Here is a 25045-nt window from a genome sequence, read left to right as displayed (position 1 = left end):
CTTACTTCCTTTGTGTAAAATTGTGTATTTTATCATTATAATATTGTATTTTACATACATGTTTAAAAATTCTGGTATAATACCTTGGCCTCATGGATTGACACCTCTACACGAGCCACTCCTTGACTCTCTCGGTATAGCTGGATCTTGGAGACTCTACTGAACTCAGCCAGAACTGTTGTAAGGTTGTTTTTAAGGTCAATCACATGACTAATGCCATGCCGAGGACCCACCAGAAGTGTTGTTGCTGATTGTTTTTCATCCTGCAGGAGATTCATTCAATTGACATTAATATGCTGAAACAACAAAATATTATAATTATCCTAGTCTCTTATCATGTGAAACAGGTAAATTTTGTTCTGTTTTAACCACATACAAGCATAATAATGATTCCTTGGAGCAAAAAAATATGTAAAAGAGATACTACCCACATGTATTCGTCAACACAATGATTAAAAACTTAATTACCAGCCCAACAGTGTGGAACAATATTCCACCAAAAGGTGGAAGGTCATTGAGTACACGCATGTACTGCAGCTTCCCTTGGAGAGGAGGAACCTGTCAACAAAATGATAAACAATGAGCTCTCTTATTTGAAGGAAGAATATGCTTCAATATGCCCTACAACCTCCTGGAGGCACTGTTGAGCCACAGACGTTGCTTTAGTCTTATGCAACAGCAACATCAATAGAGATGAAGGCCTTGTCCAGAGATACAGGGCTGGTTACCATGCAAACGTTTACCATAGAATACAGTGAGTTTTAAATTCCTCCTAAAGCTGAGATGTTAACTCTAAAAAAAACAATGTGAATGTGGCATATCCTTTTCAATGCTGTTAAAGCTGTGCTGTCGCAGTGTAACTAAATCAATAAAACAACATATACACAATTGTCTACCTATTTCAGACATGAAGATGGCTACAGTTGACAGTGTTGAAGTGTTTTTATGTGCATCACCTTGTTGCCAGATGGTGGTGGGTGCTGGTAGGTCTTCAGCAACTGAGACAGGGTCTTGCATACATTCTTCTCCTTTACTGTTGGAAGCAGAGTGAGGGGAAGGAAAGGCTCTAGTCCCCACTCTTTTCTGAAATAAAAAGCAAAGAAAAACCTTGAGGAAGTATTAACACCAAAAGAAAAAAGAAAATAATTGTAGAAAGGTTAAATCAGAGTCCAGAGAAATTATCACAAAGGAGAGGACAAAGGTTTTTTTTTAATCCCATGGGAAGACACAGTGATCCTCCATTACACCTTGAGTCAACTTTATATCTGACGTCTGGCTTAACATGGCTACCTTAACCCTATTGCAAGCACTTTGGATCTGTTCTGCTTCTATAGATCTGATGGGAGAAGGTAATTACTAAGTTGAGGGTTTGAGGGATAAATGAGCCAATTGAACAAGGGATGTAATTTCACAAAGCAATGGATTTCTTTGTCTCATGACAACCTGGGGAAAATTATCCATGAGTAATTTCAGTCTTTAATACTATTGGGGTTAATTATTAATCATTTAGATATTATTGAATGAACAAACTCCACTGATATGCTACTCAGAATTGTTAATTAGGTAGAAGTACAATACTCTGTTTTGTGTTTGGAATTCTTCATGATAACATCTAAAGGCTCATCAGTTTTTTTACTTACTCTACGTGTTTCAAAGAGATTTTCTGATTGGGCCTTGCAGAAGACACAGTGATGTAAATGTGCAGCGCAGCCAACCGTAACGTGATGTCAGATTTCCAGTCCATGCCAAAGCGCTCCTTGATGACGTCATTGCGACTCTGCAAAGACATGTTTTGTGTTGTTTTACGGCCATGGAATGGCACTAACGGTGTCATGTAAGTCTTGACATTTGCAAGAAATAGGCTCTGAATCATCACCCTTAACCCCAGATATATACTGAGCAAAAAATATAAATGCCCCATGTGACACTTTATATTTTTTATAGCATTAGGAATTGCACAATATATTAAATCACACACAATTTATTTTGTTGATCACTGTGGTACATATTACTGTTCACTAGAACACGATAGTGGCATCTGGCAATCAGGGACATTCATACGGACATGGTGGGGGATGGCTGAACGAAATCACCATTCAATATCTTGTGTGTCCACCACTGACTTCCCATAGAGCGACACTTGGTCTTCTCATTGAGTTGAAAAGGTTGTCAGTTGTGGCCTGTAGAAAGTTTTTCCCATTCACCATTTTGGGCCATGCGTCTCATATTACGCAAATACTGTACATGGGATGTTTATATTTTTACTCAGTGTATAATGTGAACAAATAAAGCCAGCAACAAAGCCTAAATCTAAAGCCTGACTCTTGTTTACCCTTCCTCTTGTGTTAGCTTTCTGTTACTATCTCTTATTTTAACGAGTCAGTTTTGACCCATGTCTTAAGTCAGCTGTAAAATACACTAAAAACAATTATCTGTCATCCAATTTGTTTCTCATCTCTTGGTTACCTTGTTAGACTTCCTTATCCATGAAAATATTGGTTTTAATATTTTTAGTCTGAGGCTCTGGGGCTTTTTTTTTGTTAGTATACCCCTCGCTGTGCACTCTGTAAGTCACCAACTCTATACTGAATTGACCTCACGTGTGGACATGTCCATCTTTGCTTGTTTTGTTTTTGTGGAGGTAAACTGGATAACAAGGCAAAATGAGAATCCCTAAAAGCTCACATGATTGGGAGAGGAGCTGGCTGTCAGTGTGTTGGCTGACAGTGCACTTAGGATTTCAGTTTTGGCTGTAATTATTGCTTTATAATCTTATTTTTATAACTGGGTCAAAACCAACCCTAACAACACACAGGTCAATATTTCAACCAGAGCATTTTATAATTTAGTGAAAAAAATGTTTTTTGTATTATTTTGTTGAAATAGAGGTTCCTGACCAAGTCAAAAAGCCTTGATGCAATACACAAATTTGATGTGGTTCATTTATGCATTTAAAACCTAAAATGGGTAGGTGCTGACCCTAACACAAGAGGAAGGACAAACATGCTCTAAAATCAGTCAAGAAAGTGAACATATTAGAAACAGTGGCATACGTAGCAAAACAAGCTACCTCGGTGGCCTTTTAATCACTGACTACCACCCAGGAGCCTCTGTTCTGTGATGAACCGGCTATCCAACAGTGCCATGAGACTGAATGACATTGTCTAAATCCACCTTTAATCCTGTGATTTACCTGTATATAGAGGTACTCAAAAGCAGCAGGGTCCCTTCTCAGGAGGTCTGCGGGATCCTTGGGAAAGAAGCAGATGCGGAACAGACACTTCATCCCTTGGAAGTAGGTTCTGTGCACCACCTGAGGGAATAAGGCAGTATCATTTAGACAACTAATTCCACCCCTGACATATCACAGTGCCATTTTCTGTAGGTGAATGGGATGAACACATTTGGAATGCACCTTCAGTGTGGTTATATGTTATATTGTGGGTTCTATGTACGGAGTTCTTTTTGTTGAGAAAAAAAAAAAAAGATCTCCAAATCATAGAGCAGTAACAAAATTGAATGTATTTATAAATGTAAAAAGGAAATAACAGTTTCAGTTCAGTGTAATCATTTGATACACAAATAGTTTTTTTTTTTGTTTTTTTTTTGTGATTTCTACTTTTAGATAGCATTGCCTGGATGTTTTCTATGTCAAAACTCTAAAATGAAAATTATTAAATGTTTATCTGGATCTCCTTAACTTATTTTCCAATTAAAAAAGAAGAAGAAGATTTATACTCCACCTGAAATTGTGATTGGATGTAAAGTACAGTTATTTGCCTTTTCCATATTGAAGTCTACATATTTCTGATAAATAAGGGTTGAGGTTATTGCTTTGAACTTACAAATCCTTTGCACATGGCCATCATTACCAGTATTTTAGACATATATTTGTTTCATTTTCTTGTTTTGGAGTTTTACATGTGTCAGAGGCTGGTTCTCCTGCAGCAGTTGCAACCTCTGATTCTGGTCCAGCCCACCTGCCTCTAGCACCAAGGCAAAATGCTCAATGTACCGCAGTGAGAGGCGGTCCTGCAGGGAGGAGATCACATCCTAGAAGACGAAAGATGGAAACAGATTACAGATTAAAGTACAATTCCATATGTTCTGTAAGTGATTCATTCAGTTCAAAACTGTGCAGTATGTAATGTATGCATTGTCATTCACCCTGAATTCCTTCCATGTTTGTATAGAGTAGCATGTCGAATTGATTAGAATTTTGCATGTAGACTCTTCCCTTTGATGTGTGTCATTTTTGCAATGGAGGGTTCCCATTGATATTCTTTATTCTCCACAGTGAGTGAATTCTATTTAAAATTACATCTGTGTGTCAGGGTATGCAGGGAAAACTGCAGAGTTTTTCTCATATCCTATCTCTAAAATGCACAGAGAACACTGTCTGAGGAAAAACCTTATCATTTACTATGCACTGTCCCTTAGGATAAAGATTCAAACATTTTTTTTTGCCCTCATAGCATATTAGAGGCATGGACAGCTAAGGGATTCCATTGCATATTTATATTAATAGGGTTTGCTTCTAAGTCACAGGGGAGGTTCATTTTACTCTCAGTAAATAATCATGTAAACACTTACTGATGTGACCCAAGCAGCAGCGCTCTAAAACAATGATAGGCAGTTTTAAGTGAATGAATTGAATTGTGTGGTTTGTATTAAACGATGCCTTGGGAAACCACACATTCAAGTGAAGAACACATAGAATGCTTTAGATTGCAGTCTAAAATACTGCAGGGGAGATTCTTCAGTTGACAGACAGTCTAATGGGCACACTACTGGGCATCGTATTGTACCATTGACTTAATCTGTGGTATTGTTTTATTGATCTGAGCCTTATTATGCAGAAATTCCATTTAATTAGGCTGACAGGGGAGAGCTTCTTCCATCTCCACTTTAAAGTCTCTCCTTTTCTCCCTTATCCTCCCTCCATGAGCAGAGTAGAGATGTGTGAAATCTAATAGAGTCAGTATAATGAGTCTGCTCTGAGATGTCAGACTCATCTAAGAGGCTGACACTGAGGCACAAATGACCTCTGTCTGACTGAATTCATTTGTTGCTTTATGTGACTAATCACATTAGTGAAATTTTAAATTACAGAAATGGATTAAGTTTCATAATATGTATGTTTAATGTTCTCAGTGTTTAATTATTAGCTTCTCAATATAATTAAACAGACCTCTATTTGAAAGTGAGAGAACTTGGATCAAGTGAGTTTTGATTAAATTGTTGATTTGTGTATGAAAGACCTTGCTGATATTTATGAAATATTATCATCAGAAAAAGTCTTTCAGTTTGCTATTAGATAATGGTTAAAATGAGGTATGCAGTATACACTAATAATATTGATGCTTGAAGTCATTCTTAGAAGAGACCGATAACTAAATTCTAGGCAATATAATCACTATCATTTGTCTGTCTCTGTGCTCATTTTCATGAAAATCTAGTGTTCCACTCCAGTGCTGCCCACTGTAGAGCATTTTACCCCCAGGCTAACTTAGGTTAAATTATCACCATTTTAACAGTCAGTTCAACTAACCAGTGGCCCTAAAGTAAGACTTTTCTTCCTTCGCCCTGTTGTTTATTGTCCTTGTTGTATGTCTGAAATTAACAGAAAAAAAAGCCGAAACAAACCTAGAACATGCACATTAGAGGATTTTAAAGTCCTGACACCAATTTGGACATCAGATTGTGCATGAGGAGAATCGTCACCGATTTTTGTCTCTCTCATCTTGAATATTCACATTCAAAGGGATATTACTAAGATTCATGATTAAAGATGAACAATTGTAATGTCAAACATTTCACCATTGATGAAAATGTAATACTACTAAAAATATAAATGAAAAAGTCAGGGAGTCATTCTTAACATTTGAGAGTGGGAAGTTAAATATTTAGAGTGTGTTTTAACATCTGTCTATAGTAGTATGCTCTGTACTGTTAGCCTCATTAGCCTTAAGGATTATAACATTTACTGTTGCTTGGTAACAGTGGTGCTGTCACTCTCACTGGCTGTGGTCCAATTCAGAAAGTACTGACTTTATCTCATACATTTTTACTCATAAATATCAAACCAAAAAAAATAATGACTGGTGAATGATGAAAATTATTGTGGCAGCTTATTATTAGTCAAAGCTGGCAGCTTGAGAGAGTCAAGATTTGATCTGTAACCCCCCAACCCCCACATGACCACATTATATCTCTGGTGAACAGATGCCTGACCGGTCTTGAATTGGAAATATGCCCTGATTGTTGAGAAGAGAATCAGACTCCATCATTATAGAGAAATTAGTACTGAGACCTTTGTTGCCACGGTAACCGTCTATTAAACCAAGCAGTGACAATAATGGGGAAAAAAATGAAACAAATATAGGTCATCATTTGTGGTTTGTTTGTGGTTCAATATTATTGCAGAATAAGAAGAAGGGTGGGATGTTGGCCTTGGCTGTAACTGTGCTAAATACGTACCCTAACAGTGGTACGGCTGTCAAACGTGAATGACTTAATCTGTCCGTTCTCCAAAAACACCTTCAAGACATTTGGTATGAGGAGCAAGGAGTCGTCCTTGAGCATTGTCTGAAAGAGATTAAGATACAGCAGCTTTAGTTTTAGGTTTAATACAAGGTACATTTGAGAGAGAGCCCAAAACATAATTAAGATACATTAGTAATGTAAATCCAAACAAATGGAAAGGTTTTGCGATATGCATGTTTGCTTAATTGAGAAGGGAAAGCTAGTGGAAAGATAGGTAAAAAGGAGGATGAGGAAAGAAAAAGAAGAAATTCTGTAGAAAGGTACCTTTAAGACTAGGACAGTATAAGAAGGAGCCTGCCTTAGGATGCCCACCTCATGCATTGTATCAGGATCAAAGGGGGGCTTATTCAATTTTTTCAGTCTAGCTATGTCATGCAAAGAAAATTGGATGGTGGGACTGAACGCATTCACTGCAGAGATGTGATTGTAGAGGCATGAGAGGAGAAGCCTGCCTCAAGGTTACTGCTTTTACTCAAAACACTCATTAGAAGAAAGTTATGATAAGCAGTTCAGTTCATTCTTGGTAGGCTGTAATGTGATGGGCAATGTCCCCTCCCTGTTGCCATCTCCTTTTTCATCTAGCTGAGGGCTTTTTAAGAAAATGACTCATCTCTCATTATGAATTTTCAAAGAACCACAGTTGTAATCTGACAAAGTGAGGGTAGCTTAATGTAATAAGAAATACCTGAGGGTTTAATGTGACACATTGCAAGGATGCGAAGGGGGAAATAGCATTGCAGCTAAATTGAAATCCATCTTCAATAATTCTATACCAAAACATAATCAGCCGCGATCCCTTTTTCATATTTATTGCTTTTTATGTGTTGATAGGATCTGTAAGAACACTAGCCACAGTCAAGACAGTAAAGAGTTGTAGATTTATTGCAACAATATGTCTCAGAAAAAAGTATCTAGTTGAAATGGAGAGCAGTGTCCACAGCAGATGCCCAGCAGTCTGTTTTTAGAGAAGTTAAGTATTCAGCGGGCTCAACAAGCTGTTCTTCTGTGAAGACTGGAAGAGATTAAAGCCTGGGTTATGAGTTAATGGATCTTTCTTCACACATAATAGATGATTCACCAGTGAAGAGATACCACCCAGTGTGTCTGACACTTCACTTGACAAGTCTGTCCCTTTGTCCTTGTCAGAGCAGAAGGTTGACACAGACAGTAGAAGTGGTATGATGAGCACATCATGGCTCAGTGCCACACCATATCAGGCTGAGATGTCAATTCTGGTAAGCCTTTAGACAATCAATACCAGCTGATGGTGTGTAATTATTGGAGACAGCGAGCAAGTAATGTCTTACAGGGATTTAACGAGTTCCCTCCCCCATTTGGTCCTGTGTGTTGAACTTAGGCTTTTCCACTGTTTAAAAAGCCAGATTGGTTCAGAAGGAGAAGAAATCCAGCATAATGATTGCTGTAGCCATCAGCAGACCTGGTTGCCTTTATTGGATCTCTCACTTTTAGTAATTTTTTATTTCAGTTCTTGTGTGCCTTTCAAAGTGTTAGTGATTACCAGCACCATTAGGCATTAGTACATATCTAAATGAGGTGTAATTAAGCTATAGCCTGCACTGGTACAAATCCAAAGGAAATTTGGCACCTGGTGGTTCATGTTATGAGCAATGATGTTGTCTACCATATTCCACTCATTCAAAAAAGTATAATGATTAAGACTAGAACAGCTATCGAGTGTTTTTCAATTGTGCATTACTCTTTTTTAACACAGTATAGAAGCTCCACAGGTTTTGATTTTTACTCAAATTTTATTGTGTAATCACTCACCTTTATTAAATATAGTAAAGATAAAACCAGATTAAAAATATGGACATTTGTGCCTATAACAACTATTTCCCTATTAATAAATGCATTGATTTTTACACCATTTATGTTAAAGAAATTTACATTTTTAGGCAACAGCATCCGTTAGTCTATGATCTGAAAGATATTTCAAGTAATGTATGACAGTTTACAGTCTATAACAGACTTCTATGAACCACATTAATATGGAGATAGTTTTTTTTCTAATCAACATTTCACTTCTTGAATGGATTTGCTGGTTTAATTCACATTTAATTATAAAACTAGAGGATAAAAACACAGGTGATGGCTAAACATGTTATGACTTAAGATATTTGTACTTAATATGATTAGAGAGGAAATAGTGCATGGGTAAATTTGACCCATTTGTTGTTTTTAGGTATAGAGCAATTTCTGGGGGTTAATGTCAAATGTGCTATCTGTTAGTTGCTGATTATAATGGATCATTTGCTTGACATTTCTGTGAACCCACTTCATTTACAATGTGACCTTTTGATATTCTTATAGGTTCTTGATTGACTAGCAGGGGTTATTTAGCAAAAATAACTCCCACCAGGCAAGCCTCCTTTTAATCCTGTGAAAATGAAGGTGGATCATTTGGCATTATTATTGTCGGTGCTGTATGCTCTGTTTTTAAACGAATGAACCCAGTGGTATCACATGAATCTTGAGATTGCAGTGATTTCACTGATATCAGGATGTTGCATTAGCTAATGGGTAAAATACTAAACCAGTGGTTCCCAACCTTTTTTTGGCTCGTGACCCTATTTTAACATCAAAATTTTCTGGCATTTTCTGACTTTTTTTTTTTTTGGCTAAAATTAATTTGTTTTTGATCATATAATAGTTTGCCATACTATGTTGCAAATAAACATTAATTTTAGACGACATTTAGTCTATATAATGTATATTATTATGGACTGAGGCAGAAAAGCGAGGTTGAGATTGTCTGTACAAAGTGAGAATTTTATTTTCCTTGGTCAGGATATGTACAGTCAGTCCAGCTTGTCCTTATAAGGCTGCAATGAATTAACAAATGAATTACCGAAGAGTTAAGGAATTTTGAATCAATAAATACATACTGGCCACAATGAACATTTGAAAGATAAACAGTACCAGAGTGCTTCAGGTTCAGCTTCAGAGTTTGTCATGTCTTTTATGTATTGTGATTGTCTCTGTCAACTCAACATAAATTTTATTAGTAAGTTTTTTTGCATTTTTATCAATTACTAGAAATTTCAGGTGACCCCATTTGAATTCCAGTCAACCCCATGTGGGGTCCCGACCCCAAGGTTGAAAAACACTGTACTAAACCATTTTCTGGCTTTTGAGAGTGCCCTCAGAGAGCCTACACTGTTTTTTGGACACAAAATTCAGTCTCTCAGCTCAATTATTTTTATTTTTTTAAATTCAGTTACCCTAAATACTACAAATACCAAAAAAAAAAAAAAAAATTGCTTTTCCTCCCATATCTTTTGAGGGTCCTCCACATATTGGATCCTTGGGTAGTCAGTCCCACATTTCTCCACACCACAACACTCCTAACAGTTGGTCTAAATCACATATGAGAAAAATGACTCAGGCTATATAAAACTTATTTGCACCTTGTAAATCTTAAATAGTATTTAAAAAATACTGCTGACCCAGAGGGTTACACACAAAGTACATCAGAGCAGGTGAGTAATCAGAAGATGACTCCAAGAACAAAGAAACAAGACAAGATGAACTTACTGAGTCTGGGTCACTGATGGACACTTGCTCAGAAAAGCGCACTTTAGGCGGGTTAGTTCGCAGGCGGGCCTTTTTGGCTGCACTTATGAAGGCAGACTTGGGTGACTGAGGATAAGAAGAGAAAGAGAGGAACGCTTGAGTCAGCTTGTAAGAAAGAAGACGTAAATGAGAGAAACGGTCCTGTGACTGCCAAGAAGATGTGTTTTAGAGGACTGGCTAATGCTGCTGCAATGCGACAACTGCAAACCTTAAAACATGACACACTCACAACTGCTAGGAGTTAGGGTTAGTCTGGGCACTACCAAGATTGTTGGTCTGAACACTGTTAAGGTGGTCAAAACCTTAACCATAGGTAAACCCCTACAGAATTGTACTGTTTCACATAGCATATGGGCTCCAAATAATGACACTAAAAAACATTAGTATTTTCTTTTCTTTATGTCAAGTATCTGTGAATGAACATCTTATTTGGCTGCCAAAAATGGCACCTTCCTGTATGCATTATATGAATGGCTCAAACTACGGTTTATTTAATAAGTCCTCATGTTAGTGTGCCCACATAGAGGCTTACCTGAAAAAGAGATTACTTTAATGTAGGTTGGTACACGTACCTGAAGGTATGCCCATGAATACTAATGTATTCTAGCACTGTACACAAAAACGTTGATCTTGTTAAGTAGAATAATCTTATATTTAGAGCTACAATCTTGTTTGTTTTTTGTGTGTCAAAATTGGATTATCTATTGCTGCTTTTTTTTTTTTTTTTTTTTTTTTAAATATTTGACCTCTTTTAGGAAATTACTTCCTGCACTGGCTGTAAAGTTTGCTAGTGCAATATAAGCATAACTACACAATACTTATTACCATCTAAAGCTAGTCTGACAGGGTATTTTTTTGTACTAACGCTAGCACAGTTAAACAGAATAATGTGCCTTTCTGTATGCTTTGGAGTGAAGACTGATGAAGAGTAAAATAAATCCTGGGGACAGAGAACTATGAAAGTGAAATTGTGTGTAGTGTTCTGAAGTGTTCTTTTACCTGATGGGGCTGCAGCACAGTGAGAACTATTGTGTCTTTACAGCGTCTGTGGAGTCAAAAACACAGAGTGGAGTGTGTTAGATAACGCTATGGACAGCACGGTATTTGGAGAGGTTCTTCAGTTTATTATCTGCCGTTTTCTCACTGTCCTTCAGCTGCAGAAGACTGACTCATCCACAGGTATGAGTTGATGTAATGCATCACCAGCAATAAGAGACAGTTTGCTCCTTGATCCATTCTTTTTACCCATGTACTTTTTCTTCCACTTGCCTGTGCTGCAGGTCCCCTGGCCCATGCCCCCTGTCTATCCCTCCCTCCCTCCTGGGACAGTAAAGGATGTTACCTTACAAGGTCTATGACTCTCTCTCGGGGCGCGTCGCTCACCGTCTCCTCGTTAATGGCCAAGATCTGGTCTCCAGGGAGAAGCTTGCCAAAGGAGGGGCCGTCTGCAGATTAAATGGGACACACAGCCAGCATGCAGAGTCAAATACACACAGATAAGATGAAAAATTTTATTTGAGCCATTATAGGGAGAGGTTACTTCTTGTCTTTCTGTACTCAGTGCACACACACTAACCAGCAGAGACGGAGCGTACAATCACAGGCCTCTGGCTGCCTGCAATGAAGCCGAAGCCTTGAGTAGGGTGGCGCTGGATGGTGACCTGTCGAGCTGAGGCAGGACTTAGGGTACTACTGTCCATACCATCTTGGCTCTCCTCTAACATTGCAGAGCTGCAAAGGACACACACAAAAATACATGCATTTAAGGACACATTAATACCCATGGGTATTTTTTTAAATTGATGAGAGGAATTCTGTGTGTAGAAAACAAGAGTCTAGGTTAGACATAACAATGTGTACCTTTCACATGCGTTTGTGTGTCCATCCTGGACCTTGGCCATCCCCTGAGAGGAGGGAGCAGCATGGGACAGGGTTGCACTGCAAAGACCACTCTCTTTTTTGCAATCATTCACCTGCACCAAAGAAGGAAACAGAGGATACAGGCAAAGCATTAGTCAACATGGTGTTTTTCTTACCTCTGCCCAAAAGGTTGAGTGTAATCTTTCCCCTTTGTCTCTCTGCCTGCCAGCAGGTTTACAGCAAGGAGCAAAGGCTTAAGATCCAAAATGAAGCCAATGCAGAACCACCTTAAAGTTGTACCACTGGGTTTGGCACTAAAAAGCCCCAAATCTCATAGACTTACATTGAACTTCCTTCTTAACATATTGATTTTAGTGTTTTGCAGGAGTCATTCTGGTCTCATTCATTTTATTTGGATCTTCTAATGAGTGATTTTGTGTCCAGCTTTTTTTCCCACCATTTCTCAGGGCAAATAGAAGATCTTGATGCCTGTGTAACTGGACTTGGATTGACAAGTCAGTATTCGTAAGGAAGAAGTTCCTCTAACAAGACTATAAAATTAATTTGTTTGGCAGCTTTGTTTGGTTTACAGTTTTTACCAAGTAAGCTAGTGTTTAGCATTAGCTCACCCATGACCCCTTGTACACAGATCTGATCCCTCACACTCCCACAGCTCTTCTATCATATATGGTCAATTCTGGCTCCAAAAAGCCAACATGGCAACAACCAAATCTTCAAAATGGCAAATTAGAAACCAAGGGTGGTTTCTCCTTCCACTAATTATATACCCACTATAAACTGAAATGAAGATGTCTCTCCTGAGCAAATATGGAAACAGGAGAGATGTCATGGAGGAGACCTGCTCTCACTGTCACTGTACATATAAATAACCCATTCAAAGCAAAAAAAAAAAAAAAAAAAGCAAACAAAAAAAGTCAGTTCTTGTTTCCTGGTGATTATGCACTAATGAAAACATAATTTGGAATATTATATTTCATTTCTGCAATTAGATCTCCATTCATCTCATGAAATACATTTTGTAGCAGATCCAGTTAGAGGTGAGAGTGGTAAGTTAAAAAATAAGTCATTCAATCTGAAAAGTAATTTTTCTCTCCACAAGTTGCTGTTGACTCCATGTATTATTTTGCACTGCAGAAAATTGATCAAAGTAAAAATGTGGTGTTTTTATTGAGGAAAAAAAAGATTCAAAAGCATTTTAGACCTGTAAAAGAACTGACATTATTAAAGGACCTCCATTACAATACAAATATAAAACATTAGGGTGTCTAAAGCTACAGTAACACTCTACTAGTGTGGCCAGAGCTACTGCTGTGAACCACACATGCTCTTTTCCAGATGCCTGTGTGGGAGGCAGTGCAGGCAAGATTACTGAAAGACTGTGTGAATGTGTAGCTTATGTGGCACGTGGGTTTCTCTGTTTGTGGCAGGGGAAATGTGTGGAACTGATGGTGCGAGGAATAGAGAGCCAGTTTTTATTTGTGATGCAGGACTCTGATGATTGCTGACAAAAGATGAGACTGATTTTAATGTTGATGGCACAGATGGGCTAAAACTGAGAGAGACAGAGATACAGAGCAAAGTGGTACAGCACAAGATTATTATGCAGTGTTACACTGTCGAGAGCAAATACCTTTCTAAGTGCCACAGGCAGAGAACAAACTGTCAGTAACAGGCGGCTGAGTCACATTAGTCAATAGTTCAGATTCATATTCTTGTCACTTGTTGTTTCTGATAACAGTAGCTTATGGGGGAATATGGCTCATTTACAATTCCAGTGGTGCATTTCTGATCACTACCTTGTGTCAAGCTATTAGATAGGGGTTGATGTATCATAGATACGCATCATTTTGAGCTCATCTCATGACTAAGAACCCATTACATAACATGTGCCTTGAATTTCAATTGAAATAATATTTTTTAAAAAGATTAGATTTGAATAATAAAAATATCAGTATTAGATATTCAGCTGGCTTACAGAGGATCATCTTTCTGTATCAAAGGTGCACAGAGGTGACAAATGATACAGCAGCTGCTGGTTCTGCCTCTCCCAAGGATTATGCGTGTGATTGAGAATGATTATTTTTTCCTTTGATTCACCTAAAGGATTCTGACAGTTCACTGCCCGTTTCTTCTTCTTTTTGTCTTCCTCTATCCACCATCTGCCCCTCTACAGTTGCAAGAAGGAAACTCACTTTGGTAGATCTTCAAGAGGCTGCCTGTGACGATGTTCATCAGGTGTGTGTTTGTGTCATTATAGTTGTCAGTGACTCCTCACACCAGTGTAGCAGGTGCAAGATTTGTGACCTCAACACAGAAACATCCTTCTTGTAATTAACCTGCACTTACAGCTTGTCTATAATTCACAGACCCTGGTCACAGTGTGATAGTCCCTTAGTCTGTTATCAAATAGGAAAGCAGAATCAGCTGAACATGTGCAGCACCACATACACCATGTGAAAAGGTGAATAGAAAATAGAGGAATTGGTCCCTTCTTGTCTGTTCTGTCCTGTGGCATATTAACCACCACACATAATTTACTGCTTTAAATTCTGCACTGAATGTAGAGAAAAGTTTTGGCCTTCTAAATAAGTGGTGAGACAGAACAGAGTGATGAAGGTAGCTTGGGGACATTGATGCTTACATGTCCACAAAGATAAACAGGCATTCAGCAGAGGGGCCGCCCTTTACTGAGTGAGGACACCGAGGAATTCTATCAAGAAGCGATCCCCAAGGGCATCGGCAGGCCTGTCCGTCGCTATGACTACAGCTCTCCGTAGCTTGTTGAAGCCCGGGTGGACCGAGGGATAGTGGGTGGATGAGAATAGTGATACGGTCACTACAGGGGAGAGAGAGAGAACTAGCTTTCTGCTCTCCAATCCCTGCCTGCAGCCACAGTGGCCAGATGCCAACTTTTCCTTGGGCACCAGAGGTCACGGCAGCCAATACCTGCTCTGGTCTGTAGAACTCACCAGGCCTCAGGGTCTGGAAACAATGACCTTTACTTATTAGTCTTCTTGGCCTGCACTCTAACAGGCTTTTCAATAATTAGCACGGGAAAACTATTCCGTATTTAATAGTGTGAACAGGTGGACAAAATGAAAATCAGTCAGTGAATATAGTTTCATCAGCAAGTGAATCACTTCATAAAAACCTGCCAGTAGTACTGAATGATGAGTCTTACTTTCATTATTGTGATATAACATGTTTTATAAAGACAGACTGCCTGAAACAAAATGATTACGAAATCTAGTCTATAAGAAGAGAAAAAGATCTGTTTGATTGGATCAGGTGTTAGGCTAATTGGCTGATAAAATAAGTTCATAACAGTTTATTTCATTTTCTATATAGGAAGTATAGGCTATTCAGTGTGACGCATGTTAGCAGTGTACCTTTTAACCCCTTCCAGATGAATTGTTCCCTATTGTAATATATTTGGGGTGGCCATGGCTCAGGAGGTAGAGTGGGTTGTCCAATAACCAAAGGGCTGGCAATTCGAATCCTGCTCTGTCCCAGTCATGTGCCGTTGTGTCCTTGGGCAAGACACTTCACCTTGGCTCCAGTGTCACTCACACTGGTATATGAATGCGTATGAATGTTCGGTGGTGGTCAGAGGGGCCGTTTGGCATGAATTGGCAGCCACGCTTCTGTCAGTCTGCCCCAGGGCAGCTGTGGATACAAACGTAGTTTAACCACCACCAGAGTGTGAATGTGAGAGCGAATAAAAAATGGATCAAAAATGTAAAGGCCTTTGGGTGCCTTGAAAAGTGCTACAGAAATCTAATCCCTTATTATTATATATTTTTTACACCTCTGCATTTTGATTTTTCTGTGAAAATCTTTTTTTTTTTTTTTTCTCATATTTGATTTGCTGATCATGTAGATATTCATAAAAGCTCAGACTATATTCAAAGGTTATTATATCAAAACAGAAAACTGAAGAAAAAGGTACTTAATCAACAAAATATTGCATTAACTAAACATAAAAACAATCATTTACAGCCACTGTCATTTGTCAAACATGGGTTTTATTGGCAAATCAATGTTGCAGATGACATATCCACATGTCCATGTTCACTACAGAGCCTCTGAATGTCCAAATTGGTCACATACGTGTATAATAGAATAATAGATACTCTCTCTCTCTCTCTCTCTCTCTCTCTCTCTCTCTCTCTATCTATCTATCTATCTATCTATCTATTTATCTATCTATCTATCTATCTATCTATCTATCTATCTATCTATCTATCTATCTATCTATCTATCTATCTATCTATCTATCTATCTATCTATCTATCTATCTATCTATCTATCTATCTATCTATCTGTCTATCTATCTATAATTTACCTGAATTATTTAAATACATTGATAGGATTAGTGGTTCAATAGTTATGAAACATTTTAGAGTAGATGCTTTTAGCCAGCACTGGCTGTTTAGGTCTTTGAGGGTTAAAGCAGAAATGCACTGAACGTCTATAATTAATATGCACACTTCAATATTTGTGCGTTTATTGTAATAGTCAGGGTTATCGTGCTTAGCAGATTTTCCTCATATCACGCATGCATAGCTTTTACTTTGTTTTTGTTTTTTATTTCTCTTCAGCTGCTTGGGATTTGCAGGACCTGATAAGTATAAAAACAACATTTTAAAATTAAGTAGTTTTTGAAAAATATTATGTCCTCATATGGCACAATAGTTTTTTCTCCCACAATCCACTGCTATGTAAATAAAACAGTTTATTTCCTGTGCCAAAATTGCAAACAAGCCAATACAGTTTAAAAGTCTGGATTTTTTCAACATTTTGTAACTCTATACATTTTCCTAGTGCCATATTCCACACAGAGTCCTTTTTGTCTGTAGGTTTCAGTCTATCACACCGGTTGTCCTGGGTGAAATGGTGTAAAAACAGCACATTACATACCAGATACTAGTCAAGATTACCCAGAGCAGACGATTCCTCTGTAACATGGTGGGGTTTTCCGGTAGACTTTCACACCTTCATGATTATTAAAAACCCAATGTCCTCAAACAAACACTTTCTTATTTGCAGTAATGTAGCTTGTTACTATTGCTAAAACCTATCAAATTTGTCATGTCGAACTACAAATGTCATTAAGCAAATTTTCAATCTTCAATACAAGTTCTACTTTGGATTTGGCTGTAGAATGATATGACTAAGTTTGACACTGTCTTACACTAAATAGTGTGTCGAGCTTTTGCTCCTCTAAGGCGTAAAGTGTCTACTAATGAGGACAACAAGAAAATTGAACAATGAATGAATGAAGTATGAGGTGTAGGAAACCCAACATATAAAACCTGGCCAAAAAAAAGCTCCCACTTAACTAGACAAATAGCCTTCCATTGGATAATTACAGCAATGACAAATATGTGACAGATGCAGCATGTTCTTTATCCTTAACTGATGCTGTAGCCTCTCATTTGTTTAATAACCATCAGTTTAAAAATTGGACTGTGTTTTAGTGGGAAAGGTCATGTGGTCCGATGAGACTGACCCTGTTCCAGTGCAAAGGGTGCATCAGGATGAGAGGAGGATGGAGTGATAACCATCATGTCTAGTGCCCACAGTAGAAGCCTGTGGGGGCACTGTTATGATCTGGGGTTGGCTCAGTTGCTCAGGTCTAGGTTCAATAATATTATGTGTCCAAAAATGAGATCAACTGAACCTGCATATATTGACTTAAAAGTTTTTTTCATCATTAAAAATCTTTGGATGATGTTTTCTTCTTTGATGACACAGACATATTCCAAAATAATAATATCAGATACATCAGGATCAAATTGGTCACCACAGAGTCCAGACCTGAACCCTACTGAGAGTCTATGTAAAGTGCTGGAGAAGGATTGACACAGCAGTCCAACTTTCCCATCATTAAAGCTATACTGTACTATCCGGCATTTTTACACTTTTCTTTTGTAATCTTAAGATGCTCCTAATAAGCGTGTGGCAAACTAACATGTAAAAGAAATCCACCTGGTTTTGAAAGTCAAAAATGTTTAATTCTCATATATTTCTGATAAAAGTCTGACCAATCATTTTATTCGGTCCGAATAAAATGATAGGCCAAGCTTCTTGTCAATCATCCGCTGCTGCGTCCCGTGTCAGTTACCTCTGTGGCAGAGCGGTCTTGGAAAGATATCTAGGAACAGTGAAGAACTTTCAATGACCAAACAAGGCGAGCTGCCACTTCCACCCCCAGCTGCTCACACAGAGAATAAGATGCACAAAAAGACTGGAGCAGAAAAAGCTGCCCAAAAGAGAATTCTCAATGCAGTAAGATGCAAGATGCGTATATACATTGGGTCTGCCTTCGAGCGATGGCGGAGGCTTATCAGCTTCATCTGGAGCTGAAAAGTGATGAGATGGTCACAGGGCTTCTGCTGGACAGGTACTTTCAGTTTGCCTAATCACAGAACACAACATTACATGTGATAACGCAGCATCCAGATGCTATCAGTTACTATAGTTCTGTAATGTTATATGGGCAGTGAAGATTAGCATTAGCGTCAATGTTAGCGTCACCGTTCGTGTAAATAAACCAAGCTTGTAGCATTAGCGATTGCTTTAGATGTAGCTGCAGCGTTATGGACAGTCTTATTGTGTTAGCGTTAGCATCAGTGTTTATTGTGAAGTTGTCATTAACCCTGTTCTCAAACGCAACTCCGGGGTTGCATTTGACTGTGTTGGTCGTACAGTAACCAGAGCTAGCTCAGCACATTGCTAGAGGACTTCTCCAGCAAATAGATAAGAGTCAGAGGTCAGGTAGGGGGAAGTGGGCGAGACTTTCATAACATTCCTGTTAAAATTTTTACTAAGTGCTGTGCGACATGGCAGATCAGTAGGTATAGCTTTAATACAAAACCTCGGCAAAGATGTAATGCAACTCTGGATAGAAATAAATATTGTGACATTTACAGTGACACTGCATTGTGGAATGCATGCTGTAATCGAAGGCAGTCTAATGATAATTATTTATTTATTTTTTGGCCAGGCAGCATATAATGTCCTGACATGCAGATGCAGGGACTCAGGAGCCTTTAACAAATTGAATTCAATGTAATTTTGGAGGTTTACATTTCCTTGAATGACTTACACTATTCTATGAGGTGTTTAAACACCTGTATCAGTTCAACTTGCCTCAACTTGATTTGACTCTGTTTTGGAACCAGTATGTTGCATTTCCACTACAGATACGTCACCCCCTCACTGCGGCTGCTTGTCAGAGTGAAAAAATATAAACTATTGTGGCGTTGTGGCAGCTACAAGCGAAGCAATGGTGAAGGATGATATTTAAAACTCTACAGCAAATAGAGACAATATAGGTTTTTAGGTGTTCAATCTATGGTGGATTTATCTAGATAAAGCCGACTTGAAAATGTGTCCCTATGTTTCATCATATTTCCTGCTAAGTTGGCTTGGTGTGCAATGTCATGACCTGATCACACATATTGATGAAATAATAATTCTGGATCAACCATAGTGTGATTGGCAGTATTTTTACGTCACAGTAAGTATCACTTTGGCTTGCTGTGAACCTCTGAAAATATAGGTAGCCATGCCTAACCGAGATGATCTTGTCACTGTGAAAGTGACATAAGGCTTTGTAAAGGTGGGATTTACTGCTTTTGTGCACTCTACCAACTCCATAACTAACAAGTGGTGCCAGGCACAACAAACCCCACCCCTTGCACATATTTAACCCATTATAAGTAAATGTGAAGATTTAAAAAAAAATCATAAATAATTTTAATTTTGACCTACTGTTCCCAAAATGTAATGAGATCCATTCTGGGTCACTTGATATCTATAAAGTCAATTTGATATGAATTCAACCCATAGTTTCGCTGCTACAGACATGTGAAATTTTGCCCATTATAAGTAAATGGGGGAAAAAAAGATTTAAAAATTTGGAAAAAATTGAAACTTTGACCTACTTTTCCCAAATTGTAATGACATCTATTCTGGGTCACTGGCAATCTATAAACCAAATTTGGTATGAATTCAACTGATAGTTTTAACTAAAGTGTTAACAAACAAACAAACAAACCGAACCAAAAACAATACCCCTTGTCTCTCCTTTGAGGGCAGGGGTAGTAATATATTGATGGAAACTGTATTAATAAAGCACAAAGTTGTATTTTATGTGGAAAAAATAAGCATATTAATGTGTAGTATTCATCTAATGGGTATTAGATATTATTGGATTGGATAATATTTTCAGATAAATTTGGCATCATTATATAAAAGAAGAACAATAGGCCAAGGTTTAATTCCGCTTTTCTTTTCACCCTTAGTCGCTGGCAGGTTGTTCCAAAAGCTGCAGCGTCTGTGCCACTAAACTACTATCAGATCCGACTGGCTGGGAAGGCATATCAGACGAGCACTGAGAGCCCGAATCATCTGAATGTTTTATAAAGTAATAAAACTATATTGAAATCGGTGAAAGTGACAGGTAACCAAGCCAAACACAGAAATTTATCTCCTTCTATTCCTCATTAAAGTGTCTGAGTTTATGTGTTTGTAGCTAACCTGTGAGAACGCATTGCATTAATTCACTGTTGTACTTGTGAATGTTTCTGTGGAATTTCAGCTTCTGTGAGTTGCATTATTGAAAAGACAGTAACACTCCACAGCTGCTATACTGTGGAAAGTGGATGGGCCCTGGAGGAAATTTACTTTGAAAGAAGGCAAATTAGTTTAGTCTGAAAGCAAAGATGAAGGACGTTGTGACCATTGTGAAGACAAATGATAAAGGCTGAGAGCAACAGTCCTCCTCAGGAAAATGAGACATACCACTGAGAACCCTTGAGGAGGGGGTAAATAAGTTGCATCTCCTGTAGCTGTCCGTTATTTTTTCAGTCTCGTTGGGAGTGGCACACACTGACAGTCCCTGCTGCCAGCCAGTGCATTTGTTCTCTTTACTTAGAGTGGCTGAATCTCTTTTACCGTAAGTTTAATTTCATTTCCTGCTAAAATTATTGCCTAAACTGCTCTTGAATTCTGCTGCTCAGTCGAAGCTCTCCCCTTTTGTTGAAACAATTAGTGTTCTCATTGGAAAAAAAACAGGATGATTCTAATGCAAATTCAATTCATTGAGCATCAGTGTTATAAATTATATAAATTCACTAAGCCTCTCAAATCTTGCTTTATAGGGCTAAAGATACACCACATACACACATATATGCAAACATAATCTGGACCATTTTGAGCTTGGTATTGCAATGTAAATGCCTTTCTTGGTGAATTACAGTGAACATTCATGAATCTAAGTATGTGTTTAAGTGTGGAGAAAATGTTAAATATGGAAAACTGATGATGTGACACATGCATAGTCTATTTATTCAAATAAATAACTTGTCCAGAGGAATGCTAATATGGACAGCATGAAGTGAAGTTGGAAAACATTGATTTATGCATTCAGGGTAAGTGAATGCAACAATATTACTGTCTGTGCAACATTATTCATACTTAATTAGTTTAGACTATTCCCACATGTAGGAGTTACAGCTTAGCTTTTGGATGTCGCGTCTCCAATGTAGATTCTTAATTATGGCTTAATAGGAATTAAAGAGTCCATTCCAGTGACAATTAGCATGGTACTTCCACATGGCACTCTGAATTATCTGGCTACTTACCCTGTTGATGCTTGAGGAATTTTCCCTTATTTTGCTGTTGCACTAATTGTTAATTAACTGTGTCTGGTAAATGCCTGAATTGTAAATTATAATTTGAATAAGAGATGGAATCAACTGCAGAAACTTGGGAGTTGTGCAGCTCTAATTGGAAATTGAGGGAAGACAGGAAGTAACTGCATGTTATTGGATCATTGCCTGGAGAAGCCAAACAATAGGTGTGTGCTGATGCAGTGCTTTTTTATGGTTAACAAATACATGAACAGGTCATGTTTCAAACCTCCAGCAGACTAAGAACAGGAAAAATCATGAATGTGAGAGTGCTGTTTGTTTGTGATATTTGAAACTGTTTTGTTGATTTGATTAGTTAGAAATATAGATAAAAATATTCATTCTTGTGCTTCAGCAGTGGTTCCAATAGTGAGGATAAAAGACGGCTGTCAATTTTCACATAAAGAAACACATAACAGAAGTTCATTTTCATGCGAACCAATGTACTGAATGCAGAGTCTGCGTGTTGCATTTTATCAAATCACCTGTAAATTAAATAAAAATCTGATTTTAATTTTGAATAATGATGGTTATTATTTTGTTTGACATGCATAAATAAATTATGTAAAAACAAACAAACAAACAAAACCAGGTCAGATTCTTCATAAATAGGAAAATTAAAAATGTAAACCGTGAGTCTTTATCCAAGAGGGAGCTAGTACCAGTGGATAGTTTTAATGGTGGGTGCTATCAACATATAGAGTAAGCATGATATAATATCCATTCTTGTGCATAAATAATTCAGTGTTAGAAGAAAAGCCAGGCAGAGGCGAGCAAAGCCAACTGAAAAAGCTTAACCTCCTGTGAACTGGTGTTTGTGAGGATCATTATGTTAGCCTGTCTGCAGACAAGTGCACTGACTTTTAAGAAAAATGGTAGAAAAGTAGGTCCTAATAAATATAAAAGATTATTTTTCCCATCCATCCATCCATCCATCCATCCATCCACTGATAAACAGAGAAATGCTACATACTGTAGATTAATGTATATTTAAAGTCATCTCACATATTTCCTAAATAACCACGAAGAAATTCTGCGTCAGCTCAGCCTAGAGCACAGACTGCCAACATATTGTATCAAATGTAGCAAATCCTTGAATCTGAAAAAAATCCTGTTAGGATTATGAAAGAGTCGACACAATAATCTCCCCAGTGTGCTGTGAAATGAGCCTTCTTGGACAAAGATACTCTGCCTGTCACACGTCTGGCCTCTAGAAAGCCGAAAACATGAAAGCCTCTCAGACAGCATGATAGTCAGCGTCTTCAATCTGTTTTCAGTTTTTGGCCTTGATAAAACCGCGGCTAAATATTTACGCTGTGTTTTAAAGGGATTTTAAGTTTGTGACTTGGAGTGATAGACAGGCATTTGCACTGAGAGAGCCAATCGAATGAAGCCTCTGGCACTCAGCCTAATCCTCTCTGTCAATGCAGGGCGGCCTGGCCAGACCCGCTGATATCCTGCAGGACAATATAACCAATTCATTCTGTGGGAAAAGTGAAGGGAGTGATGTGAAAGTCCTTCCCGGACTCCCTTACTGATAAACTTTTATTGTGTCTTTTATCTACTGGATTCGATCATTTAAAACCTCAGGCAACCCTTTGACTAAAATTGAAAGTAGCTCACATTACTTTTCCTTTCTGTAAATCCCTCCTCTTCTTTCGTTCACCATTACTATGCAATTCAGACTGTCAGTCCCAGACATGTGCACGGTCCTCTAAATGAATCCATTCAGTTACATTAACAATGACGTCTGTCTTTCCTCACTGTATCTCAAATTTAATCTTCTTTTCCCAAGTTTTCTTTCTGATGGGTAGATTTTCCAGCCCTTCTTGCTTATCTCTACTGCCAGGTAAACAATGTGACTCCATCTCTTCCATCCCGTTTGACATGCTGGTGGCTTGTAGAATCCACACTGTTGTCATGCAGTTATATGAAATAAAGATGCGGACCAAAAGATGTGTGCAGTGCTGCAACAACCCTGTGTCAGTCTGTTTCTGGCTGTATCCACTGGCCATCCTGCCAGCATGGCTGTATGCTTTACTCTGGTTCTTCTTTTCACATGAATGGCCTTCCCAGTACAGCCAGATGGCATCCATTTAGCAAACACTTTCTTTCTTTCTTTCTTTCTTTCTTTCTTTCTTTCTTTCTTTCTTTCTTTCTTTCTTTCTTTCTTTCTTTCTGTCTTTCTTTCTTTCTTTCTTTCTTTCTTTCTTTCTTTCTTTCTTTCTTTCTTTCTGTCTTTCTTTCTGTCTTTCTTTCTTTCTTTCTTTCTTTTACTTTCTGAACTTATTGCACACCTAGACTGTCTCTGTCTTTCTCACTTAATCTCTGTGCCCGCTCCAGCCCTCTGTCGTTGTCTGTGTATTTGTCTGTCGCCACCCAGTCTCTCCTCTAACAGCCAAAGCTGCCAGTTTGAAAATGGATTGTGGCTGTAGGTGAAAGCGACAGCTTGAGTGGTGATTGATGCAGCTAGGATGGAGAGCGTCAGCCCTTCAGGCTGTAATTTTGTGTGGAAAATGTCCAGTGGATGTTTACACTGTTGACTAAATTGTTGAGCTCTTTGTCTTCTGTGTTTGCCAAACAATTAGCCACTTTCTTTATTTGCACTGTCCAATGTTAGGGCTGCAGAGCTAAATAGTTAATGGCTAAGAATAATGAGCTTGTCACTTCAGCTGGATTAATTACAAAAATTTGTGTTCACCCCTCCCGCTGTGTACATGACCATGATTTCTTACAGTGAGTGCTTTAGGGGTGCTTATCGCCCAGTTGGAGATCCTTGAGTATCTTATTTAGATAAACACTGAGTTATGTATCTGAAATGAGTGCTTGTAAATAAGCAGAGGCACTACTTCATCAGCACAATATGCTGACTATTGTTCCTCAGAACTCCCACTCGACTATTGATCTCCACTTGTTGAAATTAACCCAGCAGACCACACTCTGATATGGGCTGAACCCCAAAAACACTCCTCTGAAAGAAAACAGAAGATGATGAATAGCTTGGACAAGAAAAGTTTTGAATTGGGGTAAACTCAGGGAGAGAAAGAGTAAGAAAACAGACCTACATGTTCTGGACAAATGTTTTTTTTTTTTTCTCTACCAGGTATTCTTCCCTTAGAGATGACTATGGTAAAGGTTTTTAAAAGAGTCTGAAAAGGTGATTAGGTTTTGGAGTGGATGTGACTTTTTCTCAGTGGAGTTCACAACTTGAGAAAGATACAACGCGTCATTTCGATTTCCTCTCCAAATTCCATTAAGTGACAAATGCACACAAAGAAAACAAACCTTTCTCTGGATGTAGATTTCAGTGGAATGTGTAACTT

At 38.2% G+C, this 25045-nt stretch overlaps 1 protein-coding gene across 1 annotated transcript in view; it reads right to left on the bottom strand.

Annotated features, from left to right (window-relative positions):
* Positions 1–25045, bottom strand: part of frmpd3 (FERM and PDZ domain containing 3) — a 90096-nt gene that overhangs the window by 7096 nt on the left and 57955 nt on the right. Inside the window, exons 3-14 of the mRNA XM_030145952.1 lie at positions 12001–12113; positions 11717–11871; positions 11483–11585; positions 11140–11185; positions 10102–10206; positions 6481–6588; positions 3922–4053; positions 3194–3313; positions 1641–1777; positions 957–1083; positions 469–558; positions 84–263 (exon numbers count right to left, since the gene is read on the bottom strand). Of these exons, the coding sequence (XP_030001812.1) occupies positions 84–263; positions 469–558; positions 957–1083; positions 1641–1777; positions 3194–3313; positions 3922–4053; positions 6481–6588; positions 10102–10206; positions 11140–11185; positions 11483–11585; positions 11717–11871; positions 12001–12041 (1344 nt within the window). The 5' untranslated portion in view covers positions 12042–12113. The remainder of the gene's footprint in view (positions 1–83; positions 264–468; positions 559–956; positions 1084–1640; positions 1778–3193; positions 3314–3921; positions 4054–6480; positions 6589–10101; positions 10207–11139; positions 11186–11482; positions 11586–11716; positions 11872–12000; positions 12114–25045) is intronic.

This window comes from Sphaeramia orbicularis, chromosome 10, assembly GCF_902148855.1.
Source record: "Sphaeramia orbicularis chromosome 10, fSphaOr1.1, whole genome shotgun sequence".
NCBI classification, from domain to species: domain Eukaryota; kingdom Metazoa; phylum Chordata; class Actinopteri; order Kurtiformes; family Apogonidae; genus Sphaeramia; species Sphaeramia orbicularis.
Note: the sequence above shows the minus strand (reverse complement) of the source record. Positions and strands in the feature narration are given on the sequence as shown.